Source organism: Nicotiana attenuata, unplaced genomic scaffold (genome assembly GCF_001879085.1).
Source record: "Nicotiana attenuata strain UT unplaced genomic scaffold, NIATTr2, whole genome shotgun sequence".
Classification (NCBI taxonomy): domain Eukaryota; kingdom Viridiplantae; phylum Streptophyta; class Magnoliopsida; order Solanales; family Solanaceae; genus Nicotiana; species Nicotiana attenuata.
Genome location: NW_017673721.1, coordinates 35,395 through 55,484, shown reverse-complemented (window position 1 = coordinate 55,484; position 20,090 = coordinate 35,395). Strand labels below are relative to the sequence as shown.

Here is a 20,090-nt window from a genome sequence, read left to right as displayed (position 1 = left end):
TTGGTTTCTTGAATGACTGGTGGCGTATGAGTCTAGTGTTTTTTGTTCAAAGTTGGTTGTTTCTATTTTGATAAGTGATTGTATTAACTGGAAATTGGGATGTAGTGTTTTCATGAAATGAAGAGGTTTATTGGCTCAAAGATTTTATTTTGGGAGGTGGGGTTGCTTTAATTTTGATAATTGTTTGTTCTTTAGTTATTGTAAATTGTGTTTTGCTTAAAATGAAGGGGTCATAGGGGTGACATCGAAAAAGGATGGCATATGGTCCAAATATTTACATCTTCCCCTTAATTCCTTATCCATAAATCATGGCCTCTTAATAATCTCAAATTAACTTGAAGAAAATAATTATGAATATTCGTAGTTTGCTTTCGTTGAGTACAATTCTTAAAAATCGAGGCGTGCCATTTAATCGAACTTTCATGGCCCTCGCAAATTTGAAATGCGTAGTTGCTTTAGGCGCGTTATTTAAAAATTACTTTCCTAAACTCGGGTGTGCATTTCATGCGACCCAAATCCAAATCCCAAAACGTTGAATAAGAGGTGTCGAGGATCCGGGTACATTTCATGTGACGTGATCAAAAAATACGCTCTTAAACGACGTTCACTTTCATAAAAACTAACTAAAAGCGGTTAAACAATTCTAAAATTGCAATAGGATAACATGTATTAAAATCAGACTTTAGCCAAATATAGCAGTTGAGCGACCGTGCTAGAACCACGGAACTCGGGAGTGCCTAACCCCTTCTCCCGGGTTAACAGAATTCCTTACCCGGATTTCTGGTTCGCGACTGTTAAACAGAGTCAAACCCTTTCCTCGATTCGGGATTCAAACCGGTGACTTGGGACACCATAAATCTCCCAAGTGGCGACTCTGAACTTCTTAATGAACGAATCTCGTTTCGATTGTCCTTTAATTGGAAAAACTCCTTTTATTATACCCTTCACGGGGTGTAGTAGTAAAAAAGGAGGTGTGACAAAGCCTATGTTATAAATTTAGTCTCGTAATCTTAATATACACTCAGGCCTTCAATATTGAATTTTGAATTTGGCCCAACAAATAACATTGATATCAGTTCGCTTTGCGGACTGTTACCAACCTTAGCCTCAATGCAAGCCCGATTGGGAAAGCAGGTAGGCCTGGAATTAAACCCTTCGTCGGTCATATTGGGGTCCAACAAATGGCTTGGGCTATGCGCCCTGGGCTTATCAACGGGCCCAAACAGATTACTGAAAGGATTCCAAGTTGTTCAGCTCATTGATTAGGATAACAAGTAGAAGGGAATTCCAAATTCAATGCCACTATTAATTAATTCTACCTTTGATACTTAATCTAAACTGACGACATGTTACAAACATTTAAAGGCTTTGATAGCTAGTTAGTGTAATCACACTCAGAACTTATTTTGCATGCTGGAACAGTGGTTATTTGATTTCAAAAACCGATTATAATTGTTTGCACTAATTCTAATATCACTTTTACTAACATTTAATCAGGGAGTTGCATTTAAATCAGTAAGATACCATATGAAACATTCACAAAATGATGAACACGCGAGACACTGTTTTGTTAACACTTATAGGATTAATCCTACTATCATGAATTTTAAAAGTCAGCAGCAAATTTAAACGAATCATGAATTATAGTGTCATGAATAACTAACATGAATCCTACCATAACTGAAGCCATAATCACTCAAATCAGAAAGTCCATATAGTCCAGTTAAGTACAAATCAGAGAATGTTCAAATGTCAACTATTCTTACTACATATCTAACAGTAGACTAATCATGAGAGCAACAACAATAACATGCCATTTCTCCAGTAATTCAAATACACTTGCGAATTGAGTTCTTCATACAGCGCTTGAAATGAAGGATGTAGGTGGAATTATAATGAGATAGAAAGGAAGGAGAGCGTCAGCAGGGTCACAGCAAATCAGCAACAGAAATGAAAGGCTTGATATAGTGTTATAATCCCAGAAGCAAAATCAATTGATACAAGACCAATTTCAACCAATGAACCAACCAAAACATCTTAAATACACCCAAAATGACTCGAATTTGAAACCAGGAACCTTCTGAAACTTCAGCAACTAAAAGTCGAACTAAGAGATGAGAATCAACGACTAAAACTCAACATTAACCTAGAGAATTCAATGTAATAGTGTTTTTTTTTTTGGAGTTTTCTACTGGTTTTTTTTGTTTGATTTTTGAAGAAGTTCAGATCTAAATTCAAGTTTCTGAACTATAAGAGTTCAGATTTCGATCTCCTTTAATTTGAAATTCAAATTTTGATACTAGAACTTGCAGAAAATGTTTTTGGGGGGAGGGGAATTTTAAAAGCTGGAAATTTTGGGAATTTCAGGGATTCAAAAACTTGTAAAAGAAGGTAAGGGGGTGTCTTTTATAGGCAGAAAATCAAGGGGAAGCTTCTAGATTTCATTACCCATTTTCCCCCTCTTTTTATTTTCAGTTTTTACACATTAGTCCCTAATGTTTTGACTTGTTGCTCAAGTTACTACATTAAATTTCTGAAATTAGAACTAAAGCCCTATTTTAGAAGGTCCTAGAAGATTCTAGCTTAAACTACAACATTCCTATCCATTTCTAAATACCTAGATTACCCCTGAATTTGTTTTGAAATTACTAACCTAACACTAGACTAAACTTCATCCTCTTTTACCCTAATTAAGGACTATCAGCTATAACCAAACAGATTAAACTAATTAAAACTAAATAATACTATAGAATCACTGATCACTAATAACAAACAATTGAAATCGAATATTAACTAGAGAAATTAAAGCCTAAAACCTATTCAGACAAGATTATACTAATAGCAAGAAATCACTGAAACATGATTAACAAAAATGACTAAATCAGAATCGGAAAAAGACAAAAATAGAAAATGGCTAAGAAAACCTACTAATTTGGCTAAAACAAATACTAAAACAGGATTAAACAAAACGAACCAAAATTAAACTAAACAAGTAACACAATTACAAGAACAGAATGCAAATATTGAAACCAAAAATCAAAACAGAATCAATCGTAGAAAAGAAAATATTTAAACAAGGAAGAAGGAAAAGAACAAACTCACTGATATGGTCTTCCCTTCGATGACTTTTCGAAATTGATTTTTTAATTAATGCTATATGTTTATTAAAACATATAACATTAATTAAAAAATCATCCGAGTTATTGAAATTCCAAAACAGTTTGAACTTTGAAAACCCTAGATCTAAGATTTTACCAGTTCCGGTTGGATTTGGGGAAAATGATTTAGGGTTTTAGGCTAATGAGAGTGAGGGGAGTGTAGGGTGTGGATTTGGTAGGTTTTGGATGACGGCGCCGCCGTGCACGGTGGTGGCGGCGCCTAGGGTTTGATATATTTGAGGATTTCGGCTAGGATTCGAAGGATTTCAAGCGTGGATATGAAAAGAGAAGGGAGGGAGGAATCTGTGGTGAAAATTTGGGCGAGTTAGGAGGCCGGCCGCCGCCGTGAGGCGATTTTCAGCGGCGGCGTAAGACGGAGCCGGCGACGGAGAAAGGGGGGGGGGGGGGGGGAGAACAGGAGGTACGAGGAAGTTAAGTTTTGTCTCTAGGTTTCTGCAAGGTTTTGGACATTTTTATTTAAAATTCATAATTGAACCATTGGATTAGAATGGATGGATGGCTTGAATTGATTTGGCACTTACTAATTCAAAACGACGTAGTATCCCCCTTATACTACGTCGTTTTATTGGTCTTAGGGACATGGTCATTTGGACCGGGTAGGGGTGCATTTGGGCCATTTTGGCCGGATTTTGGGGTTTGGGCTCGAATTTATGGCCCCAAAAATGGTAGCCTGACCCCTTTTCTTAATTTCAATTTTTTTTTATTTGTTTTCTTCTTTTCTTTTTGTATTTTATTTATTTATTTATTTTTTTGAATTTTGGATTTTGCAAAATTAAAAATACCCAAAACATGATTTAATTCTAAATGAGGCTAATTAAATTTCCTAAAATTAACTAGATTATAATTTTAAGAGGAAAATTAAACAAAAGTGAAACTAAAGGAACGAAAAATGTAAAAGGATTATTTTTGTTATTTTTCTCTTATTTTCAACGATGTTTAATTAATCTAAAAACCTAAAATTGGGTCCTAAATGTAAGTATGCTATTTTGTAATATTTTTTCATTTTTTATGAGAACTAAAATGCACATACAATGTAAACAGAACACAAAACCATACAATTAATTCCTAAAAATTATATTAACAGAAAAATTCTAATTTTAACGAATTCTATAGGAGTGATTTGAGCGCGGCAAAAATCACGTGCTCACAGTACAGAGTAATAAATTTGATAGAAATATAAAAATTGAACATAAAAGATTTTTGTTGTATAAAAAACATAAGTACTCCACAGTTACAACATCAAATGTACTAAAGTTTCAAATAATTATTCAACATAAGATCCAAAAATATTAATTGTTGAAACAGTGACATTCTGTCCAAAAAGTCAAAGAAGAGCAAGTTTACAAATCTCATGGGTGTAGTTAATATGTAGTTCAAATATTATTTTAGATCACAACTCAGATTTCGTCATGCTTTTGTATTCGTAGTCTTTATAAGTTAAAAACAGTACAACCTTTGTACTGAAACCACATTTACAAGAGAGAAAATATAGAAGACAAACTGTTCCAATTACTATAATGTTAAAACCAAAATACTAAGAAATTAAAGCTTACCATGTGGCCTTCTCCAATATATGTTCATCATCATCAATCATGCGTGAACACCTTGAATAGGAAAAGATTGCTTTTACCTTCTGCAGGACATGTAACACTCACATTAGAGATCATGTCATAGTATTTTCTCTCCACACGCCTCAAGAAAACTATTGAACCTCAACTAAGTATCAAATATATCCTCAAGTCTCATGTCTCTAAAGAGATCAAGGACATAAGGGTAGTTAATGTAGCAGTGATCTGATTATTTTACATGTTACATCTCTAACGTGCACATTGTAGTAGATTCAACAACAAATAAAGTTATACCAAGCATTTGAAACACATGATTATAGACAGCAACAATCATTATAGACAAATTTCAATTAGATTTATATGACTGATCTAAACAAAGATTAATATGTAGAAACAAGAAATATTGTGCTCATCTTCAGAAGGTTGTACTGATAACTACTTTAATGGCCAACAATTCTAAGTCAAACTTTCATAAATGCTATAAATTATAATCAAACTGACTATGCAAAGACGCCAGCCAACAAAGTTAAGAAAAGAGGGTAAAGCACAAGAAATATGATGTTCCACATACTTTTCATAGCCCTCTTCGTACATGTCTAGCAATCAAGAACCAAGTCATTTCCTGTAATATCCCAGCTCATGGGCTCAGGCTCCTGCATGATCAACAATCGAAGATCCCTTCTGAGTTAGAGCCTCTAAATTTGTCCAGTCCCAGTAGATTAAACATATATTAAAAAAGACTACTTACTCAAAAGTTTAATAAAATTAAAAAGTAAAACTAGACTACTCCATGTACTACCTTGATTACGAATTACTCTAGTAGTTAAATCTCAGGAGAACTACCACTAGTCAAATTAAATATGCCCTTCATAAAAAAGCTCATAAAAATATTTCATTTGCATTAGTTAGTCCCATATATGCAGAATGACAAAGAGAAAAATTCACTGAGTTTTTTCTCTTTTACATTAAGAAAATGACTAAATTAGAAATGAGAGATTATCAATACAGAAGTCTTTACCTAAAAGCCTATTGAAATATGGGCAAGCAAACATAGCCTATGCAAAAAATTCTCACAAACACCAAACACAACACATGCAGCCAAGTCTGCAATACCTAGTTTGAAGAAAAAAAAGACTACAACAGCATTGCAAATGGTAATAAAATTAATTCAAATAGAACTACTCAATTATTCAACCTACAAAATTCAATAGCTTGAACAAGAATATACAACATGAGTAAATGACAACCAAAGACCACTCCACACACACATCTGTTGATTCTATCAACCAAGCCTCAATTTCAAATTAGGTAAGGCCACTATAAAATCCTCTGTCATATGCCCCTCTATCCCTGCTAATATATGTTCGAATACACAAACAATTCAGGAAGGATCAACAAGTTAAACTCAGAATATTTAAAAAAGAAAGTAGCAAAACACATGTCGCCATTTCTCAATAATAAATTCTGTTCAACCATGGAATAAAATCAAAATGTTATCAAATGATTGATACTCAAATGTCTTAAAAGAGACCAATTATTTATACATCTCCTTTAAGAATAAAATTATAATCTGAATGTAAGAGAGCACACCTTGCTCCTTTACCCTCTTTCATTTTCGCAGATCTTTCTTCTTTAAGATAAAAAGGAATTTTTTTCCTAAAAACGAGCATACATACAACTCATCTCATTACCTTCAAAAACACACCGATTTTACTCAAGCAAAAAAAATATATCTAGAAAAATAGCTGAACAGATAGCCTCTTTTACCCTCGCTGAGTTCTAAACAAATGAAGAGATTGAAGAAGGAGTACAAAATCATACTAATCACATCTAGTTTCCTTCTATGATTCTCCAAATGATACTACAGTCAATTCCAAAAGAAGAATCCAATCCTTCGGCTAATACAATTTCATAGCTCTATTAGAGGATATAACAATAAAAGACCAAAAAAACCTCAATTGCATACACACTCTTGCTTGTCAGCCAAATTTCCACCACAAATGAAACCATTCCTTTTTAGCAACAAATATATACAATGTTCAATACAAAAGCAATCTAAGCACAGATCCACCAACTATTGATAGCGCAAAAGTGAACCCGCAATATAACCCTAGATCCACATGAATAAGTAATCAAAACATAGAGAAGTAGAGAGGACCTAGCTGAACCTTGTTTGGAGATGGGAATTGACATCATCAAAGGTGCAACAGGGCAAAAGAACTCATTGCAAGCATCCGGAGACCAGAAGCTTCGTAATTTCTTCCCTATTGATGCTAGAGTCTTGATGGCGAGAAGAGGGGAAGGAAGGAGAACATCAGAGGAGAGAAGAAGGAGTCGACGATGATCCGGCGATACATGCCAACGATTTGGTCTAGGTTGGTGAGCGGGAGAGAGGGAGATTGCATAAACGGTTTGAGAAATTGGGGGTGAGAGAGCGATAAGAGGAAGTTCCAAATACTTCTAATTGGTGTGAGTGAGAAGTATTACTTTTTTAATATGTGAAAATTAAAACAAAGTTCGAAACGCCATTTATGTATTGGAACCGCCATTTTAAAAATGCGGAATTGTGGCAGTTCACAAACCGCCGTAATATAATGTGTATTCGGTGGCTTCGAATAACCGCCATAATTAAATCGCTGTAATTTCACCGATTTTTTTATTGATTAACTTAATTAGTCGTCTAGTTAATCGCTTAAACTAAAACAGTCGATAAATATATAATATATGTAAAATATGTGTATAACAACCGTGTAAAACTCAATATGTAATTTGTGTATTCCGACTAGAAAGTAAAGAACCTTTACTTTTTTCTTGCTTCTTTCCTTTTTATGGAACGAGATTTTTGGACTGTGACAATCTTAATAAAAGGCTTTCCTTTTCTTAGAACTCAACGATGGTGAGCAGATTAACAATAATACTGACTTTCTTTTGGTTAAAAATAATACCGATGACTTATGTGCTCATGACACCAACATTTTCGTCAAATGTCATAGCATACTAATTAATTTTTTGTGCTTCCTAGAAATATAAAACTGATTTTACACTAATCCTTTCTTTTTTCAATTCGATGAGGAAAAAAGATATGATTAATTATTGTATAATTACTGACTAACCAACAAAACAGTAACACGAGATAGTTCCTGGTAATATTCTTAGAAATATAAAATGCTTTCACACTATAAGTCAACATTTCTTTCTTTGCCTTTATCGAAATTCGATGAGAGAATTCACAATATTTATTAATTATTCTACAATCACTGACCAACCAAACAAAACAGTAACACGAAACACTTCCTGGAATGCGAATATCTTGCTAAACTTCCATGAAGTTCACTGTAGGTGTTCATTTGGGAGTAGCGGCAGCTGCAGCTTGAAAACGAGCTTTGAAATGGGCAACCAACTCATCTCTAGGAGGTAGATATTCCTTGTTTTGGCTGCAGTTAATGTACTCATCTCTCCACGCACAAAAATTTGGAAATTTTTCACTTGTCACTAAAACAACTCCAGAGGCTTCTTCAAAAACTCCCAGCCAAAGTCCCACAAAATTTGCAGCAATATCAGCCAACCCAATTTTGTCACCGGTAAAGAATTTCTTATCCTTGAGCTCATTATCAAGAATTTTCAGCATTTCATAAGCTTCCTCTTTACCTTTCTCTTGCTCCTCTCCTTTGAGAAAGAAACTTTTCCCCACTGCTAGCACCTGCAATAAATTCAAGAACTTAACAACAATGGCAATAATATCTCATCCCTAACCACGTTGAAGTCGGATATATGAATTTTGACTAGCAATATCATTTCCTTTAATTTAAACTCATCTAAGATCAGTACGATTACTCTCTTTATTATCTACTGACGTATAAACCTATGAGAGAATTAAAAGAGTTATAGAAAACATAGGACCTAAAGTAAAGTACTAACATGATTATAACATATTCTCATCTAATTGGTATCACCATAATAGATCATTTTCTTCCATTTTGCCCTCTCATTTTTTTTCTGGCTAAGTTTGCATAAATTCCAAGATATTCTAAGTCTTTTGTAACTTCTTTTGATGTGATTTTAACACAACCTTGCGTTTTAAACACCTTTATTCACCATGATGATAACACCTACGAATCAGTGCATCTAAAAAGTCGACACAAGACATGACCAATCATATAAAACATAAAACAGTCAAAACTTTAAGTTTCAATAAATTTTTACTAAATTCTGCAAAGAGGAATACAAAGCATGAAGACGAATTTTACCTTATCCTCAAGGAACTTAGCCCAGAAACGAGCTATAGCACGGTCATAAGGGTCTTTAGGCAAGATGGAAGGACCTTCAAAAGCCTCATCAATGTATTCAAGAATGACCATAGACTCTGCTACTGGCTTTCCATTGTGAATTAGAACAGGGATTTTCTTGTGAACAGGGTTGGATTGAAGAAGTAGAGGGCTTTTATTTTGTAGATTTTCTTCTATAAATTCATATTCCACGCCCTTAATCTTCAGTGCCCACTCAACTCTGTGACTAAAAGGGCTATACCAAAGACCAAGCAACTTCACTCCTGCCATATGATATCACTACTTTGGTTCTAAGTGTTTTTGCTTTACTATGTTTAGCAATTTTATGTTGTGGTTATCTCTTGAGTTGGTCTTCTTTTATAGAGGAAAAAACTAGGAAATGTCTTGACAGTCAATTAGCAAATGCAGTGTTTCTTCTTTGACTATTCAATTTTCTACTTTACTGCTTCCATATTGACCGAAGACTTAAGATAAGTAGTACAAGCATAAGATATGATAAACTATATTATAATTCTTAATTATTTTGCTTAAAAAGTAAAGTTTTCGCTAAATTGTTTACAGAACAGAATTAGGAATTAAAAAGTTCATATGTAATCTATATCTAGTCCAAATTAATAAAATGTGTAGAAATTAGTAGCTTAGTGATGTTGTACCTAAGGCTATTTAAGTGATACTATTCTAGAAGGTGTACGCGTGTAGTTAGAGTTAGTTAGGTCGGTTAGTTGTTATACATATATGTATAGTACATTTCGTTTAGTTAGTTGAAGAAATGAGCTCAGTTCTCTCTCTATCTTCTCTTTTTCTCTTCCTTCTTCATCTCTGAAGTCGATGCTCATGAAGAGCTCAACAATGGCAGACCTAGGGCTTATATTTGACATGGTATCAGAGCCCGGCTCCACGTGATTCTGACAGTCGAGCTCCAGCATCTAATCATTTCTTCCAAATCTCTAATTTTTCCCAATTTTTCGTTCTTCTTCTGAAATTGTTTGCAGCTTGTGAAATCTTCAAAATTCTTCGATTTTTTGCTGAAATGGCCATCGATACTCCTGATATGAGTGCTGGATCATCACATGCAAACACTCAAATACTCGATTGCAATGATCAGCTATATGCACAGCCTTTGGACACACCAGGTATCTCACTTGTGCATGAACTACTAATTGGAATAGAAAACTATTCGGAAAGGAGTAGATATATGACAATGTCACTATTGGTTAAGAATAAACTAGGTTTTATAGATGGATCCTGTACTAGAGAACAGTCTGAGAAAGATAACTTTAGGTTAAGGCAATGGGAACTGTGCAATGCCATAGTCTAGTCATGGATAAGAAGTTCAATAGCCCAAGAACTTAAAAGAGGAATTGTGTACTCTTTAGATGCCCAAAGGTGTGGAAATCTTTAAAGGATAGATTTGACAAAATTTATCACATGAACAAGGAAATAAGTTCCTTGACACAAGGAATCTCTAGTGTGTCTGTGTATTTTTCTAGGCTGAACGATCTATGGGATGAATTTAAGTCAATTATCCCATTTCCTGGTTGTGATTGTGAAAAGTCGAGACAATTTGTTGTGTTCCTACACCAACAGAAATTTATGAAGTTTTTAATGGGATTGAATGAGAGTTATGCACCACAAATAAGTCATATACTGATGATGCATCCAACACCAACACTTGATCGAGCATATTCCGTGATTGTTCAAGAGGAAAGTCAGAGAATGAGTAGTGGATCTGCTACACAAAGTGGGATTCTAGGAGGTGCACCTGTAGGTATGGACAATAGTGCACTGGTAACTGCAAATGCTTCTATCTTGAGACCTAGGAGGAACAATATATTACTATGTGATTATTTCAAGATGAAAGGACATACAAAGGACACTTGCTATAAACTCAATGGATACCCACCAGGTTTTAAGTTCAATAACAATAAGAGGAGAGGAACACATGATAGCTGTGGACCTATGGCTCATAATGTGAATGTAGGTGATGAGGTTCAAAATGCAGGAAATGCATATGCTATGCAAAATGTTCCAACTGTACCAACTGTGCAGGGATTTACTTCAGAACAATATCAGCAGATTCTCAAACTCTAAAGTAAAGAACCTCATCCAGCAGAAGTTGTCAACATGGTAGGTAAATTACTAACTGAACATAACTGTTGGATTATTGATTCTGGTGCTTCAAATCATATGGTATCATCCTTGAATGTCTTGTCAAGTATCACCCAAATACCTAATCCTAAATCTTCCTCATTGCATCTGCCTAATGGTAATAGCACCAAAATTACTCATACTGGTTCTTGCAACCTATTTAACTCAGAAACCATTCATAATGTTCTGTATGTACCCGAATTCAGATATAATCTGTTATCTATCTCCAAATACACTAAAGAGTTAAATAGTGATGTCCACTTTTATCCTGATTTTTTGTATCTTTCAGGACCTCTCCAGTGGCATGGTGAAGGTGATTGGTAGACTCAAAGGAGGGCTCTACATCTTTAATCCTTCAGCACCTGCTACTACCTCTTCTTTCTCCAATTGTATGACAGTTTCACATCAACCAAGTTCAAGCTTCATGTGGCATCAAAGACTGGGCCATGCCCCTATGACAGTCTTACAAACTATATTGAGATAAATAAATACTTGTCTAAGTCATCTGCTTGTAATTGTCCTGTTTGTCCTTTTGCTAGACAAGTTAGATTGTCATTTTCTATTAGTACTTCTAAGTCTATTTGTTCTTTTGAACTTGTCCATATGGATGTTTGGGGAGCCTATAGAGTATGTACTTACAGTGGCTTCAAATACTTTCTAACTATTGTTGATGACTATACTAGAATGACATGGACTTTTCTCTTAAGACTCAAGATTGATGTGTATGTTGTTTTAAAAGACTTCCTTCAACTTGTAGAAAACCAATTTGGCATTACTGTCAAGTGTGTCAGGTCAGACAATGAAAATGAATTTTTTAACACTCTTTGTTTCAATCTTTGTAAGTCCAAAGGAATAATTCATCAAAGCAGTTGTGTGCACACTTCACAACAAAATTGATTTGCGGAGAGAAAGCACAAACATCTTCTTGAAATAGGAAGAGCCTTAAGATTTCAAGCCAACATACCCTTAAAATTCTGGGGTGATTGCATTCTAACAGCAACTTACATCATAAATAGGCTTCCTATTTCTGTTCTACAAGGAAAATCTCCTAATGAGATGTTCCATGAAAAACCTCCTTCTATCGATCACATGAGAACAATGGAATGCCTTTGTTATGCCACAAAGACTGACTTTCATGATAAATTCAACCCTAAGTCTACACCTGGAGTCTTCATGGGATATGTAACAACACAAAAAGGATATAAAGTATATGATATTGCTGCTAACAAATTTATGGTTAGCAGGGATGTTGTCATCAAGGAAGGGATATTTCCTTTCAAACATCCTAAACACAGGTTCTTAGTTATCCCTGATACAAATCCTAGTCACCTTGTTTCATATATCTTTCCCCCTTCCAACATAGCACCAGAACCTTCTACCAATAATGAACCAGAAGTCATTATACTTGATCCTTCAAATGATTCAGCAGATTCACCTGCTCCTTTCTCTAATTCTCCTGATAGCTCTTTTGTTATTCCTACTCATTCCTCCTCTTCTACACCTCCTTTGCCTACTGATTCATCATTTGACGCTCATGATGAATTAAAATAAAACTCAAGTGCTATCCCAGTTACCTATCCCACACAAGTTAGGAAGTCAGGTAGGGTCTCTAAGCCTCCTATCTGGCTGACTGGCTATGTACATCCTTCCTTGCCTTCTACTTCTGCATCCACTTTATCCCTCTACCCTATACATCAATTCATTTCCTATTCTCGTATTTCTCGTACTTCTCAATCCTACCTAGCCTCTTTTTCTTCTGACAATAAACCAACGTCTTTTTCTCAAGCTGTCAAAGATGACAGGTGGATCAAGGCTATGAAACTTGATATTGAGGCATTAGAACAGAACAACACTTGGGAAGTAGTGAATCTGCCCCCTGGCAAAGTCCCTATAGGGTGTAAATGGGTGTACCAAAATTAAGTACAATGCTGATGGCACAATGGAAAGGTTTAAGGCAATACTAGTAGCAAAGGGCTATACTAAGCAGGAAGCGATTGACTTTCATGATACCTTCTTACCTGTGGCCAAAATAACCACAATGAGAACTGTTATAGCAGTTGGTGCACTCAGACAATGGCTAATCTATCAAATAGATATCCATAATGCATTTTTGAATGGTGACTTACATGAAGAAGTCTACATGACTATGCCTCAGGGATTTGGTAGCCAGGGGGAGCATAGGGTATGTAGACTATTCAAACCCCTCTATAGCTTGAAGCAAGCCTCTAGACAGTGGAATTTGAAGCTAACACAAGCTCTTCTCAAATCTGGTTTTTATCAAAGCAGACATGATTACTCCTTGTTTACTAAAACAACTAATGAAAAATTTGCTCTCATACTTGTCTATGTAGATGACTTACTTATTACATGTAATGATCAAGAGGAGATTCATACATCAAAAGCATCTTTGAATCAGAACTTCAAGCTGAAAGATCTTGGAAAGTTGAGATACTTTCTGGGAATTGAAATTGCTAGATCAGCAGAAGGTATCTATGTGTCTCAAAGGAAATATGCTTTGGAGATGATTTCAGAGGCATGACTCTCAGGATCAAAGCCCAAGAAGACCCCAATGGAACAAAACTTGAAACTTACAAGCACAAAATACTAATGATAGTAGCTTAGAGGACAGAATTCTTTTTAAAAAATTAGTTGGAAAGCTTTTGTATTTGACAATCACAAGACCTGATATTGCATATGTTGTGCAGAGTCTAAGCCAACTTATGAATGCTCCAAAGAAGTATCATTATGAGGCTGCATTACATGTTGTGAGATATATCAAGGATTAGCCTAGACTTGGACTTCTCATGTCTAGCAATAGTGCAGAGAGAGTTCAGGGATTCTTTGATTCAAATTGGGGATCATGTCCCATGTCCAGGAATTCAATTACAGGGTTCTGTATCAAACTGGGGAATTCTCTCATTTCATGGGAGGCAAAGAAGCAGACTACCATCTCGAGGTGCTCAGCTGAAGCTGAGTATATAAGTATGACACATACATTGGCAGAGTTGACATGGTTGAACGGTTTGCTGAAGGAACTAACAGTAGACATTAAAAAGCCTATGAAGTTGTTTTGCGATAACAAAGCTGCCTTACAAATTGCTGCAAATCCCATCTACCACTAAAGAACTAAACACATAGAAATTGATTGCCATTTCATAAGGGAGAAAATTCAAGAGGGTTTAATCAAGACTGCGCACATAGGAAGTAATGAGCAACCAACTGACATCCTGACAAAGGCTTTGGGACACCAACATCATGCAGTTCTGGTATCCAAGTTGGGCATGAAAAATATTTTGCATTCCCAACTTGAGGGGGAGTGTTGAAATTAGTAGCTTAGTACAGTTGTACCTAAGGCTATTTAAGTGATACTATTCTAGAAGATGTGATAGAGTTAGTTAGGTCGGTTATTTGTTATATATGTATGTACAGTACATTTCATTTAGTTAGTTGAAGAAATGAGCTCAGTTCTCTCTCTATCTTCTCTGTTTCTCTTCTTTCTTCATCTCTGAAGTCGATGCTCATGAAGAGCTCAACAATGGCGGACCTAGGGCTTATTTTTGACAGAATGCAAGACATGTATTTCGCATAAACATAATATATGTAATTATTATTTTGTGTAGTCCAAATTTTCTCTTGCATAATTAACCATAATGCAATACATCTAACTCCAAATATTAAAACCTATATCCGAATAAGTAATTTCCATTTGGAATGTGCCATTGTATGGCTTCAAAAAAGGACCATAGTTTTAACCAACTCAATCAAACAACTAAGATGACTTATGTGCTCTCGTCACCCACATTTTCGTCAAATCTTAATTTTACTTATGAACTTAGTTTTCATATTTCAAAAAAAAAAAAAAACAAAATGATGTTAGTATCCGAGGAAAAATATTTATAGAAACTCTCTCGTCTACCCTCCCACCACCTCCCTCCCTTACACCCCAACCGCCCCTACCCCTTGCTCTCACCTAGGAGTGGCAAATAGGCGGGTCGGGATATGGTTCGGGTCGAAACGGGTAATGAATGATAAATTATCCGACCCGACCCATATTTAGTATGGATAAAAACGGGTTAACCGGCGGATATTATGGGTAATCATATTATCCATGACTTGTTGCATGTGATCACGTTTGAGAGAATTTTTAGTCTCCCTAACTTGAGCAACCCCCAATTTGAGGCTTTACAAATGTAAAAGTGAGACCCATTGATTATCCATTTTTCTAAATGGATAATATGGTTTTTATCCATATTTGACCCGTTTTAAAAAGTTCATTAACCAACCCATTTTTTAGTGGATAATATGGATGGTTAACTGTTTTCATTTAACTATTTTCCCATCCCTACTCTCACTCTAACACGCGTTCACCACCAGCCCCCACCTCCCCATGCACCTCCCCCCCCACCCGCCCTTGCCCCCCGACCAAACTTCCCCACCCAGCCTCCACCCTATAGCACACCTACCTTGTCCACCATAATGTTTGCTTAAGCTTGGTATAATATTTTTTTGTTCACTAACCAAACATGAGCGGTCAATTCTTTCTTGCTTTTAATTTTCCAGTTCTACGAGAATTGATATGATTAATTATTGTACAAACATTGACTAATAGCAAAACTGTAGCACAAAACACTTTCCTGGTATGTGAATAGCCCACGAAGCTAGCTTTATCTTACAATTAATTTTATTCAAAATTGAATTCGAGATCTAGTGAAAACATGTTTTATATTTCTTATATTAATGACAATGCAGAGATTTGAATGTGGGTGACGAGTGCACATAAGTCATCTTGTTGTCCTAACCACCGTTTAATTTGACTTTGCCACATATATTGAAAACTGAAATGGAGGTGTATACTTTACATCTGAAAAGAGTACAGTTCATTCTTAATAGAAGCTTCGCATTTCTTTTCCTTTTCCCGTCCTGAGCCTTTCAAATGGACCAGCATTTTATAACGAATAAGTCGCCAGTCAACTTGGAAGCATAAAAAAAATGCAACAACTGAATTGTTGATCAAGAAACATTGCATTTTCTTGGTTGTTAAGACACTTGTGGTTCCCATCTATAAAAGAAGACAAGAATTCAAGAATCAAAACCCACCGCATAAATTTCCTCAAACATATAGAACAGTAATAATCCAGACAACTTAATTAGTGAGATGGCAGAAGTGAAGTTGCTTGGTGTTTCACTCAGTCCTTTTAGTCGCAGAGTTGAGTGGGCTCTGAAGTTTAAGGGAGTGGAATATGAATTTATAGAAGAAGATCTACAAAACAAGAGCCCTCTGCTTCTTCAATCCAATCCTGTTCACCAAAAAATACCAGTGCTAATTCACAATGGAAAACCCATTTCTGAGTCAATGATCATTGTTGAATACATTGACGAAACATTTGAAGGCCCTTCCATTTTGCCTAAAGACCCTTATGACCGAGCGATGGCACGTTTCTGGGCTAATTTCCTTGATGTTAAGGTAAGGTTGAATTTGCTTTTGCTCAATTTAACTTGTCCTTTATCTTTTAAATATTGCCTTTGTTAATTTGAACCTTTGCTGTGTCAATCTTTAAGGTCTGCTACACATTATCCTCCTCAGACCCCACCCGTTGAATTACACTAAGTTTGTTACTGTTAATGTTGCTATGTCAATTTCTTATGTTTATTTTTCTTGCTCTTTCCTTCTTTCAATTGGAAATTATGGTCGTGCTATTACGGGTGGCAAAGGTGCAGGTTGAATCAAATTTGGGCTAGTCAAAACATAACAACAACAACAATATACGCGATATATTCTTACAAGGGACTAGTCAAAACTTGTCAAGATAATACTCCCTCCGTTTCATATTAGATGAAGTAGTTTGACTCGGCACGGAGTTTAAGAAAAAAGAAGAAGACTTTTGAAACTTGTGGTCTTAAAAGCTTAAGGGGTAAAAGGTTTGTGGGGCCATGATATTTGTGTGGCTATAAAAGCTTCTCATTGAGGGTAAATGGGTAAAGTGAAAAGTTTAAAGTTGAATATACCAATCTGCATAATATTTTGATAAAAGTAGAAATATTGAGTTTTTTGCAGTGCATAACTACAATTGGAAAAGCTTTATTTGGCAAAGGAGAGGAGTCAGACAAAGCTAAAGAGGAATCTCTTGAGCTACTGAAGATTCTTGATAATGAGCTCAAGGGCAAAAAATTCTTTGTAGGAGACAACTTTGGATTTGCTGATATAGCTGCAAATTTGATGGCATTTTGGCTGGGAATTCTTGAAGAAGCCTCTGGAGTAATTTTGGTGACAAATGAAAAATTTCCCAATTTTTGTGCATGGAAAGATGAGTATATTAACTGCAGCCAAGTTAAGGAATATTTACCTTCAAGGGATGCGTTACTTGCCCATTTTCAAGCTCGCTTTCAAACTGCAGCAGCTCCCTAATGAAACCACTTCTTTATTTGTCAATTATAACGATTTGGTTGTGGCAATAAAACTACCTATTAATGAAAACTAGCATAGCCAGCTTTTCACAGAGTAGGTAGTATCTTGTGCATTTGTTTTGCTGCTTTGTCAATGATTTTATGTGATTGTAATTTCTTCCAGCTACTAAATGATAAGAGTCATGTTTTTATCTTCACCTTTCCAAACTAGCGGAGTTTGAAAGAAAAGATATTTTAGGGGCAAAGTTAAATTAGGCCAAAAAATCTTGCTCTATGGTGAAGCAAGTGTTTTAGGCTCCCAAATTTTAGGGGTCACCATTTTTAGCAATCATAGATTTACATATTTTCTTTAAGAAAAATGAGTACTTTCTATAGGAAAGGTAAACTTTTTCATATAAAAGGAAAGACGCTTATAAATATTTTTGAATACTTCAGACACACATTCCGAATTTTAGAAAAAAAATAAATCAAAATTTGATCCAAATTGTAGGCAGAGTTACTTTCAAAATGGAGCACCAGCTTAAATAACAGAACTTGTAAGCAGTACCTTCCCAACCATCACGGGCGTGGCCGGATGGATATGATCCCTTCATCTTTAATTTGAGGTTCATGTTTGATCTCTAAGAACAAAAAAAGTTCCAATAGAGAGCATATTTCTTTAATGAGCGATACACGGCACGGATCCGATTTAAAATGAGTAAATTCCAAATAATGGATACTAATTAAGAAAAAAATAAAAGTACGTCATATTCTTTAGACTTATAATCTGTTTGGCCAACTTTCTTTTGGAGCAAAAGTGCTTTTTTTAAGGTTAACATATTTAATTAAGCTTTTAGAAAAAGAAAAACACTTTTGAGTAAAAACACAAACAGTTAAAAGCAAATGTTTATCTAGTGCTGGCAGAACCACTCTTCTCAACTCTATGGTAAATGCCTTACCAACTTATATGAAGTTTACAAATGTTCTTCCTAGTACGGTGTGTGCAAAAACAGATAAAATTAACAGGAATTTCCTATGGGGGGATACAGAGGAGGAAAAGAAAGTACACCTCGTCAACTAGGCTAATATTTGTAAGAGCAAAAGAATAGGTGCTTTGGATATTAAGAAGTATAGAGAAACCAATCTTGCGATGCTTGCAAAATATGGTTTCAAACTGGCAATGAACTCAAATGATCTTGTGACTAATGTGGTTAGGAGTATTTTTTACTTTTAAAATGAGTAACAACTGAATTTATACGTGATTAAACGATATGTGATTTAATTTAACACGAATGAACTATGAACAATAAATAATTGAGTTAAAGAAATCAGATGTTTGGAAATCGGTTCCGATTCAGTCCTCGGAACGAGCTCGGTTACAACTTAATAAACACGCAGCTGAAGAACACTTTGAACTATAGAAATCAAAAATTAACTTTATTGCTTTGATATGCTTGCCAACAGTGATCCTCAAAATAAAGGGTTCCCCCCTCCCCCTCCTTTATAAAGTAGGAGAGTTTCAATCCTAGTACAAGCCTAAATAAGGTAAAAATCTTCTCCTTCCAGTAATCATTGATATACGCAGTTGATATCAGGCGAGATTTGTGTCATAACATCCGGTTGAGGACGAATATTTCGGCCCCTCGCTTATCTTGTCTAACCATCTTTTTACCTAGTCTCGACTCTTCACTCTGCTTGGACCTGATGCTCGGCCGTGTCCAGTCCTGGGTGCACAATTCGTCCTCCCCGGGCTCTGAGACGTGGAATCCCTCGGCTTTACTCGAGGAGTTGTTAGATCGTGCTTCCCTGTCACGGCCAATTTAGGATCATGACCGGCACTTAGGAGCAAGTGCCCCTAAGTAAGCCTCATCGGTATTTTTCAGAAAATCGGACAGAGTTTTCCCTATTTTAGGACTATCCAAAAGTTTACCCTGTCTCAAAAATCAGCAACAAAATCAACCTATATCAAACAAATATCTCATAATCTTCATCAACTAATCAAACAATTATTCACCACTATTAATTAATCACTTGCAATACGGTAATCTTAACTTCATCTCCAAAATATTATGAGAGAATCTAATACTAGTCATGGGTCTAATAATGAACGAATACTCATGACACTAATAAAATGAATATGGAGCGACTCTAAGAGTTCAAAAGGAGATAACATAATAAATAAATAAATAAACTTTTCGCCCACGCGAACAAATGCGGGGCTTACCAGGAACTATCGACCTGCGCGTTCTAATTAACGAAATCCTCGCACACGTTAACTGCTGTCTCTGTAAAAAAGAATTAGCGGGGAATGAGTCGCTAGCTCAGTGAGTAATAACACTTAACCATAACCGTTTTTATTTGGGGACAAGTCAGAAAACATGCTAGTATCTCAAACAGAAAATAACATAAAAATGCCCTTTCAGAAACAATAAATAATTATCAGTCTCATCACGCTTTTCTTGTAGTAAAATATAATTAACAATTCAGTAATAAGCTCGGTAACCACTGTATAATATCGGTATTCA

The 20,090-nt window shown here is 35.5% G+C and overlaps 2 protein-coding genes across 2 annotated transcripts; one reads left to right on the top strand and one right to left on the bottom strand.

The window, feature by feature from the left end:
- Positions 1 to 7,856: 7,856 nt before the first annotated feature.
- LOC109217103 (probable glutathione S-transferase) lies at positions 7,857 to 9,376 on the bottom strand. The gene is made up of 2 exons (XM_019381335.1): positions 8,995 to 9,376; positions 7,857 to 8,447 (listed from the first exon to the last, which is right to left on the bottom strand). The coding sequence occupies exons 1-2, from the start codon at positions 9,301 to 9,303 to the stop codon at positions 8,091 to 8,093; spliced, it is 666 nt and encodes a 221-aa protein (XP_019236880.1). The 5' UTR covers positions 9,304 to 9,376; the 3' UTR covers positions 7,857 to 8,090.
- Positions 9,377 to 16,064: 6,688 nt separating this feature from the next.
- LOC109217104 (probable glutathione S-transferase) lies at positions 16,065 to 17,783 on the top strand. Its single transcript, XM_019381336.1, has 2 exons — positions 16,065 to 16,645; positions 17,237 to 17,783. The coding sequence occupies exons 1-2, from the start codon at positions 16,337 to 16,339 to the stop codon at positions 17,585 to 17,587; spliced, it is 660 nt and encodes a 219-aa protein (XP_019236881.1). The 5' UTR covers positions 16,065 to 16,336; the 3' UTR covers positions 17,588 to 17,783.
- The last annotated feature ends 2,307 nt before the right edge of the window (positions 17,784 to 20,090 follow it).